The sequence below is a fragment of the Anabrus simplex genome, chromosome 5, assembly GCF_040414725.1.
Source record: "Anabrus simplex isolate iqAnaSimp1 chromosome 5, ASM4041472v1, whole genome shotgun sequence".
Classification (NCBI taxonomy): domain Eukaryota; kingdom Metazoa; phylum Arthropoda; class Insecta; order Orthoptera; family Tettigoniidae; genus Anabrus; species Anabrus simplex.
In genome coordinates, this window is record NC_090269.1 from 36,538,345 (window position 1) to 36,557,698 (window position 19,354).

A 19,354-nucleotide genomic window follows, 5' to 3' on the forward strand; every position below is an offset into this window, starting at 1 on the left:
CTATTTCATTTAGAATTCTGTATACAATGTAAAATTGCGTAGTGAAGTATGGGTACATCAGTTAGTAGAAAATAAGGTCATGTGTGGATTACAGTAAACCCATACCTCATAACTTTTGATCTAGAATACTTTCATTTTTGCTCTAAATGTGTCTTAGAATGTTCATTGTCTCTTATAGCAGTGATTTTACTTTTATACATAACAATAAATGAAACTGTTTACCAACCTCTATGTCTTCCTTGTTTGGCAGCAGCGGTGCCTCTAAAATGTTCTTGAGGCAGAATCCTTCACTCTCCAATTCGAAGTTGTATTTGGTGACCTCCATGATTCGCTGCCAGTGCCGTGGCTTCATAGCCTTGTTAGCCATCAGCTCTAGCAGAGGGCACATATCGTTAAAGTCGTCTACAGTTTTCTTGAGTGCATGGAAAGCGGGCCACTCTTTGAGCGCCTTGGGTAGCTTGCGGCAGCGATTCTGGAACTCCATCAGTTCATTGTTAATCTCCTCGATGTTGACTTCACCCCACGGGATATCGTAGTAACTGCTGACACGATCTATCACATCGTTATACAGTTTGTACAACTTTTGCAGAAGGTTGAGCTCCTTGCGGATTTGACCCAACTCAGGGTAGTCAGTGGTGGGGAGACCAAAGAGCTCCTCTCCATTCTGGTAAGTCTGCAACTTACGCCACATACCGTCGAAGCGGTTCTGGAAGAGGATGAGCCTATCTGAAGCCTCACGTGGAGTAAGTCCCGGCATCATAGGCCCTGTAGTGCGATACTCGTGGCAGAATTCCACCTTATCATGTCGGAAGCGTTCTAGGTTGTTGCGAAGATCGCTCTCGAAGTGTGGCTGCATGGTGAGGAGGAGGACATTGACCTCCAGAGCTCGTGCTTGCAGCCTCTGCCAAGTGTACCGCAGGTTGTCTACCTGCTCCAGATCGTCCTTGCCTACTGGCAAGTCGTACCGCGTGATGACGTTAAAAGCTTCCTGCAATCAAAATAGAAACCTGATTTACACAATTTGCCTTAATAAGAAAGAATTCTAGCTAACTTGTTTATAACCATCGCTGGATTAACCCTATATGGGCCCATAGGCAGTTGGGCTCTTCGGGGCTTCCTTGATAAATAACTCCTACCATTTACAGTCGAAACCGTTTATAGCGACATCGCTTTTAACGACGTATCGGATATAACGGTGAAATATAACGGTCCCGTCTAAATCCTATATAAACACTGTATTTAAAAATTCGCTTAGTACGACGTCGCTTATTACGACATATCGTATAAAACGATGTATTTTGATCACATTTTCGGATAAATGTATCGACTCTAACGTCCAATTTTGAGTTTTGTTTGTTACGTATTTGGAGATTGCTGACAAGAATGTGACGTTTATTATTGTCAATTTCAAATCAGTTTGTTAAATAGTTAAGGCAAGCATCGCTGTGAAGATGGCGCAAAAGGAGAGTGTTTAATACTGAAGGAAAGTCACGCGTAATATGGTGATTAGAAAATGGGAATACAGACGTCAGTATCTCGAAGGAATTGGGTGTCTCACTCTAAAGGACAGAGAGAAAATAACTCTCTTTTGCAGTGAAATCGTAAAATCTCAAGCGGGCCAGAATATTTGAGCTCGAAGATATTGAAGAATCTTAACTTAGGTGGTTTAAGCAGCAAAGAACAAATAATGTGCCACTCAGTGGACCCATTCTTCAACCGAAACCCAATGAAATTCCTCGCACTCCTACTCCACAAATACTGTGCTGTAAATACAGCACTTATTTCAGTTACGTTTTCTTCATTCTTTTAAGTAACCATGTAAGTGTGGAGCCTAAAACTTACAGATATGACATTTTTAGCAACAACGAAAATAAAAGTGTTTGTACGACTATCAGGTATAACGACCTTGATTCGTGGTCCCTTGGGGATCGTTATAGTCAATTTTGACTGTATTTGATTTCATCCCCAAATTTTAATAAAATAGCTATATCAAATCATTGTTTGTATTTTTTTAAAGAAAGCAGAATTACATAATATTAACATGGTTAGCAATATTGTACATCACAACAAAACAGAAAAAAATATGCTGTATGTTCAGATCGCTGTGTTCTACTGTACGTAACTCAGGAGTTTTTTAATTTTTTTTTTTTTAGAATTTGCTGGACGTCGCATCGACATAGAAAGATCTTGCGGCGACGTTGGGATAGGAAAGGACTAGGAGTGGGAAGTAAGCCGTGGTCTTAGTTAAGGTACAGACAAACCATTTCCTTGGTGTGGACATGGGAAAGCACGGAAAACCATCTTTAGGGCTGCCGACAGTGAGATTCGAACCCACTATCTTCCGGTTGCAAGCTCACAGCTGCGCGCCCCTAACCACAAGGCCACTCACCTGGTTAACTCAGAGGTGAGAGGTTTGGCAACTCCAAGCAACGCGAATCGGCCATCTCCACCCAGGCAGACAGTAAACGGATCTTCCTCTAAGAACTGCCAGAACTCATATTTCAATATTACGACTATACATGCTCTTCCTATATCCATTGCTGGTCCTATTGGACACCTATCTTTCGTCGTTGGGGTTCAAACTTACAATACCGTAATAGTGTGAGTCCTTAGAGGAATAAATGCTGCTTTGTTAAACGGAAATTTCTCTCAAATTGTGATCCAAACCTAACAAAAAATATCTATATAAATCCAGTGCTGTGAGGAGTGTGTCTTGTGAGAGACAATGGAGTAGCGACGTCCATCTAAGTTAGCCCCAGAGATCCCACAGAGAATATTTTAGTATTTTACGAACTTAATCGCGGGGAATAGTTAACAGGAACTTTTTGTAAAAGGAAGATACAATTCAACACTTCGCTGTACATATATTAAATTAGTTTCAATATGCCTATTTGATGGGTTATTTTCACCATCTCCATTGGATCAGAAGAAGTGAGCTAGAGAATTTCCATCATTGTTCGAGTATCGGTGCAGCAAGTTTGAAAATAAGCAAAATGTTACTGCTTTCGTTACTGAGCTAAGCAAAAGAACCGCACGTTTCCTTCGCTATGAAATCCCGACTATGTACTGGTCTGTGATATTGTGAGCGAAGAAGAAGACGACAATGAAGAAAAAGAAGAAACCGTCGATTTTGTCGTACCGACGCAAAAAAGGCAAATCTTTTGCTTTTTATAAGTGACCAGTGGGTAGAATGTGAACATGAGCTAGAAGAGTTTAAAAGTAACACTTTATAACTGCAAGTAATTTCAAAGCGTTTTGCAGCTGGTTATAATGCCGCGGGTGTTAACGAAAACACTATTTGAAATTGTTAACATTGACGCATTCACGGCCTGTACTTGTAGACATAATATGGGCTTTTGGGCTTATGCCTTATGGAGAAAACAACGTGAAACTCATTATGTTTCGCAGAGAATTTTGCTCCGCGTCCTCAGAAGAAAATCTCGATTGTAAAGAAGAAAGGACAATGGATTTATTTCTCCTTAATTTGTTGAGTTTATAAGAGAAAGAAATCCATTATTCTTTCTTTTTGACAATCGAGATTTTCTTCTGAGGACGCGAAGCAAGGTTCTCTGCAAAACGTAAAGAGTTTCACCTTGTTTTCTTGATACGGCATAAGCCCAAAAGCCCACATCATGTCCAATATTTCAAATTATCTATTGGTGTTTAACAAAACTGAACGGTTACTGTATTAATACATTAAGGCGACGGCCGCTTCCTTCCCACTCCTAGCTCCTTCCCGTCTCACCGTCGCCATAACACCTGTCTATGTCGGTGCGACGTAAAGCAACTTGTAACAAGAACATTTTGTACTATGTATTTCAATCATATACATATACATATACATATACATATACATATACATATACATATACATATAATTATACATATACACAGGTCTCTATTAGACTTTTATAAATAAGATATCGAAACTGCCATGAAAAATACAGGATTGCTACTCCCTACGCTTTTAGATATTGGGTAGCTTTACATGCGAACACCGAAAATTGAAGAGTCTATGAACTCAGCAAACACAATACCGTATGGGAGATGTAACAATATGCAAGACAATATTAGTTTTTCTCCAACTCACTGTTGCGTGAGATTCTCATCATCCATTAGCCTGAATTGCAAATTGTATGAGAGTTTGGGTACCTCGATAGGTTCGATGCGCAGTTCCATGTCCACTTCCTGTTCGCGAATCTTCTTCAATGTTTCCATTACGAGACGAACATCGTCCAAGTCTCGAATAGGCCGATCCAATTTACGATCCATTTCACTCATCACAGCGTACACGTAATCCATCTCCCGTCTGTACTTCTTCTTCAAGGCCTGGCCAATCCGCCGAGTACATGTTCGGACCTCTGTCAGCAAGCCAAACTTGAGCTTCTCTGTCAACAATACCAAGTAGATGAATTTGAACAACAATTACGATAAATAAAATCATGGTCATGAAATAAAATGCCATGAACAAAATTCCTGATAACAGGGAAATACAAAGCGGAAACTCTTCCAAACCAGTAGTGCGAGTTCTCATGTATACTACTCGGCATGTAAGCGAATACACTGAGGGAACAGCCTTACTCTTTTCCCCCTATTAATACTGAAGTTAGTGGTTTATAGTTATTTTCTAATTGTTGGGTTCAATACAGTGTCGCTAACCATACAGTTTAGAGACCCTACTTGCCGATACGACGTCTTACAGTTACCGTTCATCTCCCATGTTGGCATTATATAGTAATATTTTTTTCGTGACTTACGAGATCATACGTACGTGTTGTAAAAATAATTACTGTTACATTTGCGAGAATGAATGTAGTGTATTTTCTTTTTCTGTAGAATTGTAGATCTATTTGGATAATATGCCTTTGCTGGCAGGACCTAGTGTTTACAGTGCACTATGTCTTCTGGTATAGGCTAGAGCAATTTTGTTACTTTCATAGATCTGTCTCTGTCTTATCGTTGGCTTTGACAATATAAAAGTGACTGAGGTATGAGTGATGCTAGTAATGACATTCCTTATGCAGCCAGTCTGTGCTATGAATGGTGTGAAAATGTTGCTCATAGGGTCGGTTGGTGTATGCATTTCAGTGGGCTTGGCAGACTGATATGTATTAGCAACTCTGGCTCGGTGAGGAAAGCAATGGGAAACTACCTCACTCCTCATTTCCCTAGTACGCCTCTTCAGTGATGCCTAGGCCATCTATGACAGCTGATGGCAGAGCTGTTGAGGATCCCACCAGCGGAATCGCTGACGGACTGAACATACATACATACATACATTTGGATAATATCAGGGAAGTAGAAATGTGGCATTTTTGAATAATGCATTTAATAAAGTAGTTAGTGTGAAATGAGGAGAGCAGCATTTTATTAATACGGTTATTTCGTCCAATTCTTACGAATAGAATTCAATTAGGATATCTAAGAAGCAAGAAAAATCTACAAGAACTCCTCCGAACGTTACCTTCTCTGTTATATAATACATTTCTGACATATACATATACATATACAACATATACATATACATATACTTATACATATACATATACATATATACATATACATCTACATATACATATACATATACATATACATATACATATACATATACATATACATATACATATACATATACATATACATATACATATACATATACATATACATATACATATACATATACATATACAAATACATAGGTCTGTATTAGACTAAACATGTAAACATGTCTTGTCTTGACTGTCTTGACTCTGGTATGGTTTGCAGACTTAGCCTTTGTGTATTCTTATTGACTTACGGCATACGTATATGTAATACATTTGCATGTGGGTATTAATACAGCGTGGTTTCACTTCAGCCCGACAAGTTGTAGCACATTTCAAGAAGGGAGCTGAATTATTTACCCCAGGCAAACACCGGAAGAATACGGTTATAATAATGCGTATATGAAAATAAAGCTAGAAATATATAACATTAAATTGAGTGAGGATGAGAGAGAGTGTTAATTTCCTTAATTTCTCATTAAGCTTGAAAACCGACTTCATTATGAATATCTCCAATTCTCATTAACTTCGGTAAGGGAACCTTCATTATTGATGCTTAAATTGAGGTTATAATTTCTTATGGTTATAGCTATTGATTTCAATATGTAACTAGTCAAGTTGGCAGCAGTGATGAGCCATTAAAAAACAAGAATAGCGTGGCGATATTTACTTTTTAGCGTACCGGTATAGCCTTACGTGCCGATTGCTATAACTAGATCAGAGTATGTCCATTCCATCTTACTAATTAAATTTGTTAATTATTTGGAATTTTTTCACCTTATCTGCTGGAGTTCCGTAGATGCAGACTGAGAGTGTTCAACTCGTTCAATTATCCAATCACTTATTAATTAATTAATTAATTAATTAACTCATTCATGCAGTGTACCAGTATAATCCTATCAGGCAATTCATTCACTATTTCATTCATACAGTCATTCAGTTAATTCATAATGTCTATTGTAAGCTAAGGATAACATTGTTCAGACTAGTGACACAAATACATACCGATATTTGCACTAACACGAATTAATAGGGGTAAGATACATTTTGTCCTGGAGTCAGGGATACCAATCCTTTTCCGACACTAGCGTGTAAATTAAGGTCTTGTTCATTACTTTTTACTGTGTGCCATCGGTTATTTTCCTTCAATATTATCATGGAACCCCCCTCATTTCACTTTATTTAGGTATTAGATTACATTACGTATGAAATGAAATGGCATATGGCTTTTAGTACCGGGAGATCCCAGGACGGGTTCGGCTCGCCAGGTGCAGGTCTTTTGATTTGACTCCCGTAGGCGACCTGCACGTCGTGATGACGATGAAATTGTAATGAAGACAACACATACACTCAGCCCCCATGCCAGGGAAATCAACCAATGATGGTTAAAATTCCCGACCCTGCCAGGAATCAAAGCCAAGACCGCTGTGACCAAAGGCCAGCACGCTAACCATTTAGCCATGGAGACGGACAACATTACATATGAATCCATTCAATTGAATTTTTCGTGATTTCATTTTGGAAACATCAGTGACAATTACATTAAAAAAAAAACAGGTACATTTATAAGAATAAGATTTTTTTTGCTTTAACCTAATAAAATATGTACAAAATATGACCATAGAATTAAATGTGACATACATCTTCATTAAAGCGTAATGTTATAAAATATGCTATGTTGGTAGATTTTCGACCTATTTATTACAAGTTAAAAACATTAAAACATGTTTTTTTTTTTTTTTTTTTTTTTGCTAGGGGCTTTACGTCGCACCGACACAGATAGGTCTTATGGCAACGATGGGATAGGAAAGGCCTAGGAGTTGGAAGGAAGCGGCCGTGGCCTTAATTAAGGTACAGCCCCAGCATTTGCCTGGTGTGAAAATGGGAAACCACGGAAAACCATTTTCAGGGCTGCCGATAGTGGGATTCGAACCTACTATCTCCCGGATGCAAGCTCACAGCCGCGCGCCTCTACGCGCACGGCCAACTCGCCCGGTTTAAAACATGTTAGTATGTTGTCTGACCTGCCACAGAAGTCGTGTTAGCGTGTCACCTAGTGGTACGTGTCATAGGTTTGTCATCCCTGTTCTAGACTAAAAAATAATGCTAACGTCTAGGACAAAAATAACAATCTTAGAGACTACAATTTAGAGATCGAGTGTAATTAGTGAGTAGGCGTAATTGTAATATTTAAGGTAGTAATAGATAAATTAACTGTAACAAAATTATTCATGCATCAAATAATTTTTTTTTTTTTTTTGCTAGGGTCTTTACGTCGCACCGACACAGATAGGTCTTATGGCGACGATGGAATATGAATGGCCTAGGAGTTGGAAGGAAGCGGCCGTGGCCTTAATTAAGGTACAGCCCCAGCATTTTCCTGGTGTGAAAATGGGAAACCATGGAAAACCATTTTCAGGGCTGCCGAGAGTGGGATTCGAACCCCCTATCTCCCGGATGCAAGCTCACAGCCGCGCGCCTCTACGCGCACGGCCAACTCGCCCGGTAAAAATGATTTAGATTGCAATAAATGATTACTCTCTTCCCAGTTCCTGGCGTTCGGAAACTAGGAGATGGGAGTATTCTATTCTATTCTATTCTATTCTATTAATTACTTATTTTGATCCTATACACAATAACTTAAACATGTTGCCACATTTAGCATCCAATGTTCAGTATTCATGTCTGCAAGAACTTCTCTTCTTCCTCTATTCTATGATACGTTTCTGACATACTGAATGAGGATCAGTTGAAATGGAAGGCAATTATTTACACCATGCAAACACCGGACAGATACGGTTATAGTAATGCGTTATATCAAAATAAAGGCAGAAATATCTAGTATTAAATTGAGTGAGGGTGAGAGAGTGTTTATTTCCTGCTTGTTGTTTTAAGGGGCCTAACATCGAAGGTCATCGGCCCACTTTATTTCCTTAATTCCTCATTGGTCTTATACATATTGGTGATTGTTGTTTTATATATTTTTAAATAATTCATAATTTCAGTTAATATTGCCTATAGTATAAAACGCGAAGAGTTAGGTATATAGCTTACATACAAATATTTAATTGTAAGCAATTTAATAAAAGTAGTCCATCAATCTTGTAAGATGTTAGGGAAGGTCATCTGGCCTTTAATTTAATAAAATAATCTTTTCTCAAGATGTGATTGGTCTTCAGTGTGGCGGTGTTGGTAATCGGTGAGAAAATTTGATCAAGTCTGTTATATTAATCAATCAATCAATCAATCAATCAATCAATCAATCAATCAATCAATCAATCAATCAATCAATCAATCAATCAATCAATCAATCAATCAATCAATCAATCAATCAATCAATCAATCAATCAATCAATCAATCAATCAATCAATCAATCAATCAATCAATCAATCAATCAATCAATCAATCAATCAATCAATCAATCAATCAATCAATCCATACTGATCTGCATTTAGGGCAGTCACCCAGGTGCAGATTTCCTATCCGTTGCTTTGCTAGCCTTTTCTGAAATAATTGCAAAGAAATCGGAAATTTATTGAACATCTCCCTTGGTAAGTTATTTCAATCTCTAACTCCCCTTCCTATAAACAAATATTTGCCCCAATTTGTGTTCTTGAATTCCAACTTTATCTTCATATTGTGATCTTTCCTACTTTTATAAACGCCACTCAAACCTATTCGTCTACTAATGTCATTCCACGCCAACTCTCCGCTGACAGTTCTGAACATACCACTTAGTCGAGCAGCTCTTCTTGTTTCTCTCAATTCTTCCCAGCCCAAACTTTGTAACAATTTTGTAACGCTACTCGTTTGTCGGAAATCACCCAGAACAAATCGAGCTGCTTTTCTTTGGATTTTGTCCAGTTCTTGAATCAGGTAATTCTGGCGAGGGTCCCATATGCTGGAACCATACTCTAGTTGGGGTCTTACCAGAGACTTATATGCTCTCTCCTTTACATCCTTACTACAACCCCTAAACACCCTCATAACCATGTGCAGAGATCTGTGCCCTTTATTTACAGTCCCATTTATGTGATTACCCCAATGAAGATCTTTCCTTATATTAACACCTAGATACCTGCAATGATACCCAAAAGGAACTTTCACCCCATCAACGCTGTAAATAAAACTGAGAGGACTTTTCCTATTTGTGAAACTCGTAACCTGACTTTTAACCCCGTTTATCAACATACCATTGGCTGCTGTCCATCCCACAACATTCATGTTACTTGGTGAGTTCTAATTCACAGCACACATTTTGCTTGTTGTATCCGACTTTACTTTTGGGATGGTACGGTAGTGATTATTGTTTTATAGGACAAAGCAATGTTTTCAGCCGACCGACTCTGTTTTTGGTCCGTGGACGAGACAAGTGGTGTGTAGTATAGATATGGCCAGATATTTTCGGCTGTGAAAGGGCAACGGTAAATAGAATATTATATTACAACCTGATAGACCAAGTTTAGGGCCTAAACCACACCATCGTCGATTTTGAGATGTTAGCATGTATGCATGCTTCTGACATCTCTTGACCATATAGTGAATCTGCTATAGCCGCGTTCTAACCCCACTTTGATAAATACAAGTACCGTATTCACCGAGAAATGTCTCACCAGTTTCTCTGATATTCAGTTTCGTATGGGCCCAAAGCACAAAGCGTCATTTAATTGCTTTGCGCTGCTCTATTGTTACTTTGTGTTGCCAACATAATGCAATGTCTACATTACATACGTCAATACTATTTCGTAAAAAAGTAGTGAAGGGAATTTCAGATGGATTTATTTTACAATTTTGCTTTCTGTCATATCGACACAGATAGGTATTAAGGCGATGATAGGACAGGAAAGATTTAGGAGTAGGAAGGAAGCGAACGTGCGCTTAAACATCCCCAGAATTTGCCGGGTAAGAAGTACGAAAAGCGATTTTCAGGACTTCCGACAATGGGGTTCGAACCCACTACCTCCCGAATGCAGATGGAAAAAAGATGATGATGATGATGATGCTTGTTGTTTAGAGGGCCTAACATCTAGGTCATCGGCTCCTATGGTACGAAATGAGACGAAATGCGATTACAATTTAAAAATAATAAAAAATTCATCCATTGACCAGAATTGAAAACGTGATGATGAGAAATGAATTGATGAATATGAATTTAAAACAATCAGTGGATAAGACGCACAATGCCTCACATTCCCAGAAACAATATTACTGACCAAGGGACTGCTTCTAAAGCCCAATCCTGAATCGATGATGCTTGTCTAAATGGGCCAATATCTATGTCAACGATCCCGCATAATGGCACTTATCGCTAGTAAAGGAGAACCATGGTGTTTCTCAAGTTGCGGTACTAATCAAAGGTAGCGTAAACTCACGGTGTTCCAAACATTATGGTACTACTCACAAGTATTGTACCTCGTACAGATAACGCAGACCTATGGTGTTTCTCACACAATGGCGCCACTCACAGCCAATGCAAACCGATGAGGTTCCTCACCTAGGTGTACTAATCACGTGAGCCGGTATTCCCGTGGTGTTCCTCACATAGTGGGTACCAATCACAGGCAACGCAGACCCACAGTGTCGCTCATATAGCGGTACAACTCACAGGCTACGTCCAGACCCATGGTGTTGCTCACATGGGTACGACTCACGGGTACTGGAAACCCACAGTCCACACCCTCTGCTGCTCCGAATCACAAACCTATTGTGTACCTAATATAGTGTCCGGCTCCATGTCCAAATGGTTAGCGTGCTGGCCTTTGGCCACAGGGGTCCCGGGTTCGATTCCCGGCAGGGTCGGGAATTTTAACCTTAATTGGTTAATTTCCCTGGCACGGGGACTGAGTGTATGTGTCGTCTTCATCATCATTTCATCCTCATCACGACGTGCAGGTCGCCTACGGGTGTCAAATCAAAAGACCTGCATCTGGCGAGCCGAACTTATCCTCGGACACTTCCGGCACTAAAAGCCATACGCCATTTCATTTTCACCTAATATAGTGGTACTACTCGCAAGTAAAGGCAACCCATGGTGTTCCCCGCGTGATGGTACTAATCACAAGTAGTTTCATGGTTCTAAGACAATCATCCCTTGGTCGCCCCTTTTAGTCGCCTCTCACGACAGGCAGGGGTTACCGTGGGTGTATTTTTCGTCTGCGTTCCACACCCACAGGGGGTAGAGAGAGAGATAAAAGAAAGAAGAAGAAAGAAGGGATCCGTCACTTCGAAAAATGAATTAACGGACGAAGAAAGGCAAGGGCCACGAAGGGCGTGAAAGACTCCCTAGGCCTCGAATGCTCTAATACCGCCGGGGTCGGAAAAGAACAAGAATTGACCAAGGGAAGTCGGACAGGATAGACGAAAGTGAGGAGCCTGGCACAAGTAAGTGGAAGCAATACCAAGACTCAGCTAAGGGCCCCGTGGTCGCCAACCCACGCTCCCAAGTTGAGAGCCCCTTGGGCCCCTTTTCGTCACCTCTTACGACAGGCAGGGGATACCGCATGTGTATTCTACATGTGCGTCCCCCACCCGCAGGGGGTAGTGTGTTTGGTCCGCGAGAGGTATTTCATTTGATGGAAAAACTGAAGCTAGTATTTTTTATCAGAATCATAACCTGGACAGAATAAAACTATAACTATTTTTTCTTTCTTCTTTGCATTAGTTCAACCTGGACAGTTTGAGGAGATAACTCACACATTTTTAGTTCCCGGGCACACGTTTCTGCCATGTGATGGCGACTTCTGCCAAATCGGAAAAGTAAAGGCGGAAAACTGTTGGTTTTTCCTCACCAAATGGGTGGTGTCGGGTTATCCAGAAAGCAAGGCTGGATAAACCTTTCATAGTCCGAAAAATGGACAGCGAAGATAGTGGGTACCAATCACAGGCAACGCAGACCCACGGTGTCGCTCATATAGTGGTACAACTCACAGGCTACGCCCAGACCCGTGGTGTTGCTCACATGGGTACGACTCACGGGTACTGGAAACCCACAGTCGACTTCAATAGTATCACTCCGCTTACTACCAAACCAAAAGCAGACTTGCGGGTAAAATGTATAGTCTATATCAGAAATTTTACAATGATGACATTTTCAACAGGTTGTCGGGAACTGTTGTTTAAAGTAACCTATTCTTCATTAGAATGTTAGGAGGCCACCATTTTCTACAAGTCACATCCCTAGAGTTTGCAACATCTACTACCCAAATTCATAGGTGGAAGGCAAATGTTGATCTTGAAACATAAAGACTTAACAAAACTATTACATTTCTTACCTGAAGTGGACAGATAGATTTATCTGAACCTCAAGCCACAGAGTGCCTAATGAAAATTATGATAACAAGGCCCATGAAGTGTTGAAATAGGCCATAATTGTGTTTGTGGTCCATTTAGTATCTGTTCTGTGTGTTCTGATTCTAGTTTCACATTAATTACACAATTTACAACTGCAGAAAATGAAAATATTTTCACTAGCCTACGTATGACAATTTTGTGAATTTCTATTAATTATTATTTGTATTACTGACACAATTTCAAAGGTGAAATTTATGGGTGATATATCAAAACCTATTAAGCTAAATACAGGGGTACGGCAAGGTGATGATTTGTTACCCCTTCTATTCAACTGTGTTCTAGAGAAAATTGAAAGAATTTGGAAAGTAAAGCTTAAAGAGCATAACATTTTGCCGGTAACTTTGGGGAGAAAAATCAAAGGCATTGAAATAAATTGCCTAGCATTTTCCGAAGATTTTGCTATATTGTCAGAAAACCTAACAAGTGAAACAGTACAAATCAATCTCTTAGAAGAAATAGCCAACTAGAGAGGTTTGAGAATCTCCGTAGAAAAAACAAAGTTTATTACAAACATCAAGAACGCTCCAAAATTTTTGGCAACAGATATTGGTCCAGTGAAAAGAGTAACGAAATTCAAATATCTGGGAGAAATAATTCAAGAAAATGGTTTAGACAAATCTGCAGTAGAAGGAAAGGTACTAAAGATGGAAAGAGCATATGGTATCACAACGAATTTTTATAACAAAAAGTGTCTATCTAAAAATCTTAAAATAAGGCACTAAACTACAGTGGCTAAACCGGAATGCCTATATGCAAGTGAATGCCTGGTACTAAACTATAGAATAGATAAACTTGTGGTACTAGAAAGGAGAATCATGAGAAAAACCTTAGGCCCTGTGAAAACAACAGAAGTATGGAAATTAAGATCTAATGAGAAATATACAGGAACATAGAAAACATAACAGAAACCATAAGAAAAAGAATATTGCAATTTTTTGGACGTATTTACAGAATGGATGATTCCAGATTAACAAAAAGGATTTTCAAGTACCTTTGGGACATAAAGGCAACAATTAGCTGGATTCAAGAAGTAAAGAAAGATTAAGAAAGAATACAGTAATATAAGATAAGAAGAAACTATGGACAGAGATATTTTTAAAAAGAGCGTGGTAAGTATGGAAGGATTCCAACAAAGATTGAACAAGAAACCTGGTGCAAAGTGGTCCGAGGAGAGAAAGAAACATCATAGTGAAAAGATGAACGAATATTGGAAGGAACGGAAGAGAAAACAACAAAGTATGAAGGACTGAATTGAAAATGGCACATGGTCCTTAGCAGGCCTTATCGGAATACATTTCGTAACGTAAAGTAGTGTGATTCTTTCATAGGAAATGTTAAAATGTATAGACTTGCATAATAAACAAATCAAACCTATGTTAGGGGAGCCTTCGATGGAAAATTGATTGTCACAATTTTTTTTTTTTTTTTTCAAATATTGTTCCTATGCTTTGGACCATTATGATTCTCAGTGCCTCAATTAAATGCGTGGCCTGGGCGGGATAATTACTTCTTTCTATTCTCGAGTACTTAATAAATGACAGGCTCTTCCGTAGTAGAGTTTATAACACTTGCGCGAAGGGAGAAATTCGCGATGTTATCGGTAAATGTGAAATTGGAATGGTTTTGGACCAACGTTGTAACAAAAGGCCACTGGTGGCGTTCGTTCTCGTTTTACCACGAGTCTGTCCCCATAGCTTTTCATGCCCAGAGCTTGACATAATTTCCTAGTAAAGTATCTCGCTGTTATTTCTATTGTCTAAATCTTTATGGCAGCAAAGAACATGTAGTACGCTGAAGTAGTACCAGTTTCATGAATATCTGCATTTTTATCATAGACCAAATTAAATTTATTTATCTCAGATTCTAGGAAAGAAGTAATGAACCATTGCATTGGAAAGATATACTGTAATCTGATACCTGCAGACACGGTGAGGCAACCTCCAAACTCATGCATATCTGGTTCGACGCTCAGCTGTGCCTCCAGTTCTCCATGGCGGCGAAGTGACGCCTCGAATTCTGCGAGGGTAGTCGACAGGATGTCCACACGTCCTTGCTGGTTCTTCCATAGAAACTGATATGGCTCCCAGCTGTGTATGAAACCTGCCATTTCCTGAAAAAGTCCAACCTTGCTGTATAATAATAATAATAATAATAATAATAATAATAATAATAATAATAATAATAATAATTGTACCGGAGGTAACCTGCTCCGTACATTTAAACTAAGCGCCTTTTAGAAGGTCATTTGTAATGAGAACCTCGAACTGTGTATTAGAAGAAGTTTAATCTTCAGATGCCTCTACTATCGACTTATGTGCCCCCTCTGGTGGGAGGATGGACAATTAATTTTCGTAGGAATTTTGGTATATCGAGGTTTTCTAAACTGAAGTTTTTGTGTTTTTTTTTGTGTTCAATGGTTGCTAGCACTTCTATATCTTCCTTCCTCATGGAATTATCAGCCAATCAGAAATTTTGGATATTTATTCAATTAGCCAATCAAGATTGAGGGCGTGTACAGGCCTTCGGCCTAGATAGTTCTGGAACCTTCTCCTCGGCTATAAAAGCTGGGAGCTTTTGGGCCATGTTGTCTTATACATCGTTCCAGTCTAGAGGTTTAGAGTGCGTATGTAGTAGAGGCAGGGGAAAAACTTGCCCTCCGTTGTAAGGCCCACCAGCTCAAGGTAATGGCAGACATCTTTTAAATATGTTATAGTTCCAGAAAGCTGACTTGAGGGGAAGGTTTCAAAATTCATTCTTAATGTAAATTTCTAAAGTTTAATATCATCTTCTAAATGTAAATTGTCAAGCACGTCTTAGAACATTATTCAGGTCCCTGCGGGGAAATATGAATCTTAGGGAATAAAGAGTGTTCACCCTCTTTTAATTTCCATTCAACTTGGTATTGGGGTGACTATGATTTTTTTTAAAATTTTAAATTTTATCTCTTCTTTTGGAACTTAATATTTTTCTCCATCTAGTCACCCTCTGTATTACAGGCTTAGCCTCTGTAACTTAGGGCCTTAAACCCGCATAGGATCTAAGTGTTTCAAGGTATATTTCAAAAGGAGTGCAATAATTTAGCCTCCTAGCATTTTTTTCTGGCCGATTTCTTAAAGCTTTTCCTTTTGATCACTAAGGCCATTTAGAAAGGGCATTTATTGCCTTTGTTAATTTTTAATTACTCATAGTCTATTGTGGATCTGACTGTCGAGCTGAAAGGAAACTGAAGGAATCTAATTAAAAATTAGAATTAGGAACGTGTGTTTTTGAGAGGCTGGTATATTGTAAATGTTGAAGCTCAGTCTCCTAGAGTTTGAGTGAGTGGAGCAGATGTGCTACTTGTAATAGTGTAACTCTGAGCGACAATTTACCGTTTCGAAATCATTATGTCTATAGTACCTGATTGTTAGCTGCCTCTGTGGATCAGCGGTAGAGTGTCGGCCTCCGGATCCCAAGATAGCGGGTTCAAACCCGGCAGAGGTAGTCGGATTTTTGAAGGGCGGAAAAAAGTCCATTCGACACTCCATGTCGTACAATGTCGGCATGTAAAAGATCTCTGGTGACACATTTGGTGTTTACCCGACAAAATGAATTAAATCTCAGCCATAGACGCCCAAGAGAGTTTCGGTTTACTCGGTCTGCCATCTAGTGGGGGCCTAGAGTAAAACGGAACGTCGAAATTGACGAGCAGACAGCCAGATGGCGTCAAATTGAAATGTCTGCACACGGTAGCTGAGGCCATACGATTATTATTATTATTATTATTATTATTATTATTATTATTATTATTATTATTACCTGATTGTTTTAGGTTTCTCGCAGAATCCCCTGGAATAATAATAATAATAATAATAATAATAATAATAATAATAATAATAATAATAATCACTAAGAACAAGGCGAAAACTTATATGCTATCGAGACATTACACAGACTAGCATCAGAGGCAGGCCTTCAGATATTATTCGAGAAACCCAGTATATGCAAAATTTTCAGCAAAAGTGCAAGAAAGATAAACATTGAAATAGCATATGGGGCAATTTCACAGGCAACTTATTTAAATACAATGGAGAAATAATTATTCCTTCTGGATTAGACAGTTTGGCCAATACAGAAAGGACCTAAAAACTTCAGAGGGAATTTAGACTGACATGGGATCTCTGCAATAAACGAGTAATGTCACGAAATACTAAATTGAAACATTACAAAACAGTTATTTTACCGGAAGCTTTTTATGCATCAGACACCTTAACTTTAGGAGGCCATTCTAAAATTTCGGATATTGAAAAACAAGAACGTAAAAATCTTAGAATTATTTTCATCCCCATACAAGGAAATGGAATTTGAATCAAAAGGCGAACTGCAGACATATATAGTTACACAGATAGTTTCATCAATACTGTGTGGAGGAGACGTTTGACATTTTTGGACACATTTTTAGGATGGATAATAATATACTCACGAAAAGGTTCTTCAGTGTAATAAATTCCCGAAACAGGAGAAAAATTGGCTGGAGGAAACAAGAAGAGACTCAAATGAATTGAACATCGGGGAGGACATGAATAATCGTAAATTCTTCAGGATCTCAGTAAATAAACACACCTCTGTGGTCAAAACTTGCAGCAGGACTGGTACAAAGTGGTGAGAAAAACGGAAGAGGCAACACAGTGAGTTCACGAAGAGATTTTGGAAGAATAGGAAGGCGAAAGTCATCAAACCAATGAACAAGTTCCAACGCGCCCTATGAATGGGCATAACGAATCAAGATTAATAATAAGCTTAATAATAATATACATAATAATCTGTCTGTGTCTGTTAGGTTATTAGCCCAGAGGCTGGTTGGATCCTCAAATAGCACCACCAAAGGCTATGCAGTTATAGGAAAACCGCAAAAACCAATGGCAGAGCCGAAATGAGGCGTACTAGGCAAGATGAGGAGTGAGGTAGTTTGCCATTGCTTTCCTCACTGGATCAGAAGGTGCCACTGCAGCACGACTGATCCTATGAGCAACACCTTTCATAACACTCAGACACACTGGTTGTGCTTCAAATGTCATTACTCAGCACCACCCATACCCCAGCAGCTTCCACATTGTCACAGCCATGGATGAGACTGGGACTTCGGTGGAAGCTACACTTTGCTCTGGCCTGTGCCAAGAGACGGATACAAAAATACCACATCCATAAAAAAATGGCAACAGGCCATTTTTGATATAATAATATATAATGATATACAAAAGTAAATAATAATAATAATAATAATAATAATAATAATAATAATAATAATAATAATAATAATAATAATAATAATATAATTATAATAATTATATTATATATTATATTATATATTATATTATTATTATTATTATTATTATTATTATTATTATTATTATTATTATTATTATTATTATTATTATTATTATTCATACCAGCCTCTGTGGACTACGTGTAATCAACTATGGTATTTTCACCTTTAAAATCGATCCTCGTGTATACAAAGTACAAGATATAGAGTAGTCCTTCGTTTTCTCCCTCTGATTGGAAGAGTGAGTGTGGTACTTCCCCTAACCACGTGGCATTGTGAGAACTAGCAAAGCTCGCATTCGCTCGCGCTACAGACATACAGTAGTTTTGGAAATAGTCTACTACTTATACAAGAAATATGAATAACACTCCGAAAATAATATGTTAATAACTTTCTCACTACTCGTTAAAGGCGATGTTTAACATGCTGCACGAGTTCAGCCACGATGCTTTACCATGACGAATATATTTGTCATAGCTTTATTAAAACGGTCTCCCTTTCCAAAACTCAACGACAAGAAGGCGATATGCGTATGCAGTTCGCTCATTTTCCGATCAAGTACAATTGATTACATTTATTCGATTCATTCTACAGTAGCTCTACGTAATAATACTTTTAAGCACAGCTTCCTTTTACACAATACAGATGACATAGCCTATATTACTTTTTGTTAATATATTAGCACACTACAATCTGAAGCAAGCGGTTTAAGTGGGAGGAGTTTGATCGACTAAATTTCATGTTCAACCTGGAGGCTCTGTCTTAGACCCTTTTCTGTTCCTCGTGCAAATAAATTACTTACCTTATAACATAGGTTCTAATGTCAGTTCAGTCTTACAGATGATACATTTTAAAATGAGGCTAGAATAGACGAAGAGTTCGATGTACTATGTAAACAAACACTGAACATGGCAGTTGAATGGTTCATTGCTAACAAGCTCTCGGCGAATGATAAAACGATTCAGCCAGTGATATTTAAGTAAAAATCAGTTAAATCATGAAAATCAGTCTGTGAAATCAGAATGCATATAGATACAAATTTGATCCGGTATGCTCACACAGATTTTATTTTACTGCGGCCGGATTTCTGAAGTTTTACTTCTACAGAAAAGGAAATTACATATTGTAACATAATCGTTTATGACGGCCCACTGA

General features: G+C 38.6%; 1 protein-coding gene across 1 annotated transcript in view; it reads right to left on the minus strand.

The window, feature by feature from the left end:
• The window catches only part of Dhc1 (Dynein heavy chain 1), a 443,578-nt gene that overhangs the window by 347,360 nt on the left and 76,864 nt on the right, over positions 1-19,354 (minus strand). Inside the window, exons 17-19 of the mRNA XM_068227758.1 lie at positions 14,812-15,004; positions 4,153-4,388; positions 227-988 (exon numbers count right to left, since the gene is read on the minus strand). Coding sequence (XP_068083859.1) covers positions 227-988; positions 4,153-4,388; positions 14,812-15,004 — 1,191 coding nt within the window. The remainder of the gene's footprint in view (positions 1-226; positions 989-4,152; positions 4,389-14,811; positions 15,005-19,354) is intronic.